Here is a 7,927-nt window from a genome sequence, read left to right on the forward strand (position 1 = left end):
CACCAATTTTTGAATGGGGTGTGAATTGGATTCATCAGTGATGATGTGGAAGGTTTAGAGGAGGTCAAAAAAGATTTTATTCACCAAGAAGTAAAGATAGTTGTGCAAGAACGAATTGATCGGGTGAAGACTTCTTCAACAAGCTTTCTAGGCCCACATCAATATGCCGTCTTGGAGACGGATTGTCAACTTCAAACCTTTCTTATGATGGTTCCCCACATAGTGTTTGTTGGTTTTTCTCTATTGTTTCTTCACATTGATCTTCTTCTAGGACTCCTTGGACCAGTTTTTCCATAGTGTCTATCATCATGCATTCACCAATGGATTCCTTTGGGTAGCTCATTACTGTGAAAACATTGAACTCCATATTTTTTTCATGTAATCTCAGGACTAGCTCTCCCTTTTGAACATCAATTATAGCTTCAGCTATGGCTATGAATGGTCTCCCGAGTATGATTGATATGTTAGCCTATTCCTCCATATTAATTACCACAAAATCAGCTGGGAAGATGAACTCTCCCCCCTTAACCAACAAGTCCTCCACCACCCTATGAGGAAACTTGAATGTTCTATCAGCTAATTGAAGTGCCATTCTTGTTGGTTTGGCCTCTTCAATTCTCATTCTTTTTATCATGGCTAAGGACATAAGGTTGATGCTAGCTCCCAGATCACACAATGCTTTTTCAATCCGAATATCCCCTATGATGCAGGGGATTTGGAAGCTCCCAGGGTCCTTCATCTTTTGGGGAAGCTTCTTTTGAATGATGGCACTACATTCCTTTAGGAACTTTGCATAGAGGGGCATTTGCTCTAATGCCTCAGCAAAAGGTATGTTAATTTGGAGTCTCTTAAAAATATCCAAGAACCTAGAAAACTGGCTGTCCTTCCCATCTTTTCTCAGCCTTTGTGGGTAGGGTGATTTTGGTACATACGGCTTCAAGACTTGCTTTGGTTGAGCTAGATCAGATGTCTCTTCTTCCTTATTGGTTTCCGAGTCATTTGCAGCCTCTTCTTCTTGCAAGTTGTGACTTGATGATGCCTCATTCACAACCTTCCCACTTCTTAGTGTTATGGCCCCGCATTCCTCTCTTGGATTAGTCATGGTATCACTTAGCAATGTGTTTGTAGGCATTGGTATCTGCTTGGACAAGCTCCCTAGTTGTGATTTCGGTTTTGAAATTGCTGCCCATTGGTTCCTTATATTGGATCTGGCCTCCTCTTGGATTGAATCTATCTTTTTCTCAGCTCGCAATTGTCTCTCTGCAACAGTGGTGATGCCATGGCATCTTAGGCTAGTTTCACTAGCATTTTTCTTTGTTTTTAATAGATTTTATGCACTTTCTTGAGTTATAAGAAAGCAATTGGGGTAGAAATTCATGCATGTCTAGATTCATCCAACCATAGTTAATTTGATGCAATTTCATGAGAATTATGCTTTAATTACTTGTATGCTAAGAATGATGAGAATTCTCATGACTTTAGCAAGGCTTTGAGGCATGTATTGGTTGATGACAAGTGAAGGAAGGCACGGAAGGAAGTTGAAGAAGGAGCATGATAAAGATGAAGAAGAAGCAATGTTGGTGGCCAAGTTGGACCACCAAAGTTGCCTTAAACATTGGAAGGAAGGCAGAGCAAGTCTCTGCATGATTTGCTGGTGCTCACGTTTAAGGGGACGTTAGCAAGCCAACGTTACCCCCAACGTTGTGATAAAATGTTCAATTATGGAGCTGAATGATTTTTGAGTGATGCGTACGCGTCATAGACGCGTACCCGTGAAAGAGCAAAATTTCTATATCCATGTGCAAGCGTGAATCACGTGCACGCGTGGAATGGCAAAATTGACCATCAACGCGCAGGCGTGGATCATGCATACGCGTCACCTAACGAACGTTGGAGGTCCAACGTTGCCTCAAACGCTGCCTCCAACGTCCGTGATGAACGCTAATTTTGTGGTTTATATTGTGTAGAATTTGGGAGGTTTTGTCAATATTTTTCACACTTATTCACAAGAATTGCATGGTTTTGTGTTCTCTTCCTAATATTGCTTCATGATAGAAAACATGCTTCTTTTGCCTTAGAATTGCTATATTTTGATCCTCTTTTATTATCATTTGATGCCGTGACGTGTTTGTTGAGTGATTTCAGAATTTATGGGGCAAGAATGGCCTAAAAGAGAGACAGGAAGCATGCACTAGAGGAAGGAACATGAAGATGTGGATTTTGGGAATTTCATCACCTCGTGCGCACGCGCACCTCGCGCCACACGTGGATGTGGACAGCTGGAAGCGGCTTGCAAAGATCGGCGCATCCGCGTGGATTAGAGAAATCCACACTGGTGCGCACGCTCATGGCGCGCACGCGCAGATCTAAAAATTAATCGGTGCGCACGCATGCATGGCACGTACACGCGATAAGCTGCACGTTACCTCATTAAAGGAAATCGTGCCTGGCAATTTCTGAGGCTCAAAAGGCCCAAATTCAAGGTGGTTCTGCATGGAAAAGACCCAAGGATGCTAGGGGGAAAGGGAGGGATCATTCATTCACACTCAGACACAATTTTTAGGTAGTTTTTGGTTTTTGTTCTTCTAGAGAGAGAAACCCTTGTTCTTCTCTAGATCTAGTTTGATTTGATCTTCCCTTGTTAAATTCTGAATTGGATCTTGTTGATTACTAGTTTTGATTACTTAATTTGAATTCCTTAGCATAATTTTGTTTAGATCTTGTGTTAGTTTGATGTTTTCTTGTCAATTGTCATTTTATACCCATTTCATGAATCTTGTGAATCTTGAATTGTTAATGTTACATTGATGATTTTCATGATTAATTGTGTTGTTTTTTGAGTGATTGTATATTGATAATTGTTAGTGGGTACTTGTTAATTTCAATTTAATTGCAATTTGAATATGTCTTTTAGTAATGCTTACCATGTGTTTGATGAAATTTTTCCCTTGATTATAGAGTAGTTCTCTTTACTCTTGGCCTAGGCTAAGGGAATTGGGTAAACTTGAGTCATTTGGTCTAATGGATTTGATGATTTGGGAACCCTTAGTGGTGAATTTGATAACCATTGACACTAACCTACTATTAAGTCAATTAGTAGCTAGGTTGGACCTTATGGGTTGATGTTGACTAAACCATTTAATATACTTCAAGTATAGAAGTAAACTTAATGAGTTTGCTTCCTCATAATTGTCAAGATATGGTTATTAGACAAGGATAGTGACCCCAATTCCCAAGTGGCACGCCCATTGATCTTCTTCTTTGGAAGCTTGTGTTGGCGTGCCACGCTTTTGATCTCAAGTCACACGCCCATGATGGGGGCTGTATCCTTCCTCTCTGGACCAATGAACTGGTATGCCATGCCTTCAAGCTCAAGTAGCACGCCCACGGTATGAACAAGGTTGGCGTGCCACACCTTCGAGCTCAAGTGGCACACCCATTGTTGTGTTGAGCTCTTCAAGCTTGGCATACCATGCCTAGAACTCAAGTGGCACGCCCATCCATTCTTTGACTTGGCGTGCCATGCCTCAAGCCTCAAGTGGCATGCCTTTAATGGTGTTTCCTCTATGCTCCTCTGTTCAAATGCCTTGGCGTGCCACGCCCAGCCTGGCGTGCCACGCCCCTTCTGGGTCTTCACTAATGCTCTCTGAAATTTATAGTTGGCGTGCCACGCCTAGCTTTGGTCTGCCACGCCCATGCTGAAACTTGTTGTCCCTTCTTTGGAGTTTATAGTAGGCATACGATGCCTAGCCTAGGCATGCGATGCCTAGCCTAGGCATGCCATGCCCCTTATGCTTTATCTCCTTGGTGTGCCACGCCCATTGAAAGCTTCACGGACTTCTTCTCTAGGCCTGATAACAGGCGTGCCACGCCTGCAGGTTGGCGTGCCACGCCCATTCATTTTGTTGGCATTTGTACCAAGTCGCACGCCCAACACACACACCCAGCTCCCCTTTCTTTTTTCCTTCTTCTTTTGTTGCTCTTTTCACATGAAATTCAAACAAAACTCATTTCAAAGCAATGTACCATAAAATTCATCATTTAGTTCATGAAATTGCATTGATTGAATGAGATTTCATTATTTCTATGGCCCTTTTAAATAAGAGAAAGTGGTAGATGATGCTAGTTATCAATATGTTTGACGACATAGCTGCGAAGAGCATAGTTTTTAAGCCATATCGATTAGGAGTTTTTTTATGGTTTTCGTAATTAGTCTCAGTTTGACGAACCAGACTCAATTCATGAGAAAAGAGAAATATTAATATAATATTATTACTATATTAATATTAGAGATGCTTGATAACATTATAATATTATTTGATTTGTTTTAGCTAAACACAGGAGATCGGCTTAACCTGGTTCACAATCTACTAGTGCAGATTAACACCAACACTCTCTGATGATGACTTTAGTAATGCTAATGCCTCATCATATATCTTCTATTCTCATGTTAATCATGTTACTAGTGTCATTTATACTAGTAGCTTAGATATTAATCTCTAAAAGTGTTGTTAAGTGTATGTTTAATACATCTAGTTTTAGTAATTATACACCTGGGATATTTTAATATTATTTTAACCACTTACCAAGCCAACCAATCACAGCTCTCCCCTCACCGCAAGACCTTCCAAGGCTGGTCATTTGCTTTATTTAGCCGAAAATGAGAAGAGAAAAAAGAGAGAAACTTTCATGACACTTTAATCTTCAAAGCTTGATCTCTTCTGAACTAAAACTCAAATCAAAATTCCAATCTGACCAAAATTATCATCTCTTCTTTCTCTACATAACCATATGACTTATCAAGGTTAAAATCAAGGTGACTTAGCTGCACCTTCTCCCTTTTGCTTTGGTTTCAAGGAAACATGTTAAATATGAGTTTTCTTAATGTTCTTCCTTAGGAATCATGCTTAACTTGACTTGAGGGCTAAGAAACCTCAATTTCTAGCAAGAGTAAGGTGAGGAATCTCATCCTAATGCTCATATAAAATTAATCTTGATTCATTGTGTTTGAGTTCTGGGATTATGATATGGTTTGGTTGTGCTTGAAATTGATTGTTTATATGAGTAATTCTTATAGAAAATTTGGTAAAAGTTTGATAAAATTTGGTGAAATTCAAGCTATGAACTTGTGTTCATAATACAGTTGGAAACCAAAATCCTAACCCTCAAATTGGGGTTGAATTTGTGTTGAAATTAATTGGAAAAGATGGGATTTTAGTGGCTGCTAATTTATTAGGAATTATGGTAAAAATCAGTTTCTGAAAGATTGAAAAACTGGTGAAAAGAGAGAAAGAATCTGAAGAATTTATGAAGAACACGAAGAACACTGTAAGTGTAGTGAAGAAAAATGAAGAACAGGCTTTTGATCCATAAAAGGGCAAGGAAGTAATTATTTTGGTATTTGGGGGTTAATTTGTAATTTCTAAAAGTTAGGATTGTTAAAATAAAAATATTAAAAGTTACGGGTGGTAAAAAGTAGATTTATAAACTAAAAGTTAAAAATGAAGTAATTTTAGAAAATTTAATAATAAAATAAAAATAATAATAAAATATTAAATAATAATATTTAATTAAAAATAACATGTTAATAAAAATAATACAATAATACGAAAAAGGCAGTTTTTCGTAAAAGCTTTAGAAGGACAACTTTAAGCTCGGAATATCATAATTACCTTCATAAAACACTTAAGGAGTGGTAAAAGCATATTAGTGAGGCAAAGACAAATGAAAGATAAAAAGTTGAAGAAAAGATAAGAATCGAAGAAAGAGTCTGTAAAATTTTAATGGCAGAAACAAATAGGGATTAGTGAACGAACTAGGAGCAACATAGTTAGTATTTGAGTTGTGCCTAAGGATAGGTATAATATGAAATTAGACTTAATGAACTTATACTTGGGACAGGCTTACTATTCATACCAAAATTTACATAAGTTTTAAATACATACATTAAACAGAGAAATCAGAGCAGAGTAAAGAGCCACAGAGAAAAGAGTAACTAGAGCAGAGTAAAGAGATAAAGAGAAAAGAGTAACATGATAAAGAGAATAAAGAACAAATAGAGGACCTATTGAAAGGTCATATACTCCAGAGATATTTGTTTGTGTGTTTGTTACATGAGGCAACCCAAAGCTTCTGTAGGAAAACTAAGTTACCTACAACCATTTTTCATTCCCCAGAGCAGAGTATATATATTTTTCTTGCGAGTAGAAAGCAGAGGCTGTCTCAATAGAGCTGCTATTATTATATGCACATTTATTTGGAACGAAAAATTATACCCGGGAAATCGTGGACTCGTGATCGAATAAATTTCGGGATTGCGGACAGCTAACCGACACATGAGCTCATGGCCTGTACTAGGGCTAGACATGCATCATTCTTGTCTGCGCATCATTCTCTGTTGCATTCCTTGTATGTGTGTGTTTTATTTCCTATGTTTGTTTGCTTGAATGCTTTTACTATGTTTTCTTCTATTTTTTCTCTCTTCTGTTTTCTCTCTTTTTTTGTTATCTGCTTTCCTATCTTCTTCTGTTTTCTATAAAGTACTCGGTTATTTGATAAACATGACAAAGCTGATTAACATGACTACTTAGCCTGACTTTATTAAGAACTCCCAAGTTCTTACCCCATTCTCTCCCTTCCTCCCCTCCAGATGAAGATGGGCGTGATATTCCATGAGTTCGAGGACCCTTATATTTACGAGAATCCAGTACACCATAGTTACTTCATTATAGGAGTGGAGCCTCGTATCAGATGATATGTGTTACAAAATCGAGCATTTCAACATCCTCTGTCTAGCCTGCTTTTTGACCCTGACGTTCCTTACGACATTCCTTTATCCTGGTTACACCCTGACACACCTGGACATCCTTTTCCCGATGATCACAGACACCGTATACCAGCTCAACCCTTGAATGAGGCGGCACTTTACGCTATCGTTCCTGAGGAGCCCGAGATAGCTAGTGAGTATGTACCTGTAATTCCATCAGAGTGGGACTTTCCCCCTGAGCCGATTCCTGACTTTGCACAGAATGATGAGCCGGCACTACCGGACAATGGGGTAGCTCCTATATATGCAAACAGACCTATGCTCACGAATGGTTTTGTACATAGTGACAGTAGTGCTTCTGGTTGTTCTGAGGGTAAAGTTGTAGCTGCTGATGAGGAGGAGGAGGAGGACCTAGAGATGGGGATAGAGTAGGTAATAAACCCCATTTGTAAGGTTTATCTTGTGCTTAATTTAGGAGATTTTATGACCTTTTACCCACATTTATTGAATGAAATATCATCGTTTCATGATTGTCTCCCAATTTGTGCTTAAGTGTGAAAACATGCTTTCTAGGCCCTTAATTAGCTAAATTTAATTCATCGTTAATTCCACTAAATGCCTTGATTTGTTTGTTAAGTGATTTCAGGTTGAAAAGGCTAGAATTGGATCAAAGGAATGGAAAGGAAAGCATGCAAAATGGAGAAATCATGGAAAAGCAAGGATTTGGGATGCTGAGACCCACGCGCATGCGCAGCAGACACGCACGTGTAGATTGTGAGGTCGCATGGCAACGCGTACGCGCACATGATGGGTACACGTGGATGAAAAACTATCAATCGACGCACACGCGCACTGTACACGTACGCGCCGATGTCCGCACGTGACCCACTTAAAGTGAATCCGCTGGTGGAAAATTCTGGGCTTCCCAGGCCCAAATCCAACTCACCTCTGATGCTATTTAACCCAAGGAATGAAGAGGAATCAACAAACTTAGACACTAGTGTAGTTTTAATTTAAGTTTTAGAGGGAAAGTTAGTTTTAGAGAGAGAAGCTCTCACTTCTCTCTAGGATTAGGATTAGGTTAGATCTAGATCAGGAACTCTTAGATCTAGTTTAATTTCATGCTTTGATTTACTTTTCTCTTTGTAATTCTTCTTCTTC

At 38.9% G+C, this 7,927-nt stretch overlaps 1 protein-coding gene across 1 annotated transcript; it reads right to left on the reverse strand.

Moving 5' to 3' along the window:
• Window positions 1–469: 469 nt before the first annotated feature.
• On the reverse strand, window positions 470–1,102 carry LOC110265087 (uncharacterized). Its single transcript, XM_021107855.1, has one exon. It carries the CDS (start codon window positions 1,100–1,102, stop codon window positions 470–472), a length of 633 nt encoding a protein of 210 aa, XP_020963514.1.
• Window positions 1,103–7,927: the final 6,825 nt, after the last annotated feature.

This window comes from Arachis ipaensis, chromosome B7, assembly GCF_059453495.1.
Source record: "Arachis ipaensis isolate K30076 ecotype BB chromosome B7, ASM5945349v1, whole genome shotgun sequence".
In the NCBI taxonomy this organism is placed as follows: domain Eukaryota; kingdom Viridiplantae; phylum Streptophyta; class Magnoliopsida; order Fabales; family Fabaceae; genus Arachis; species Arachis ipaensis.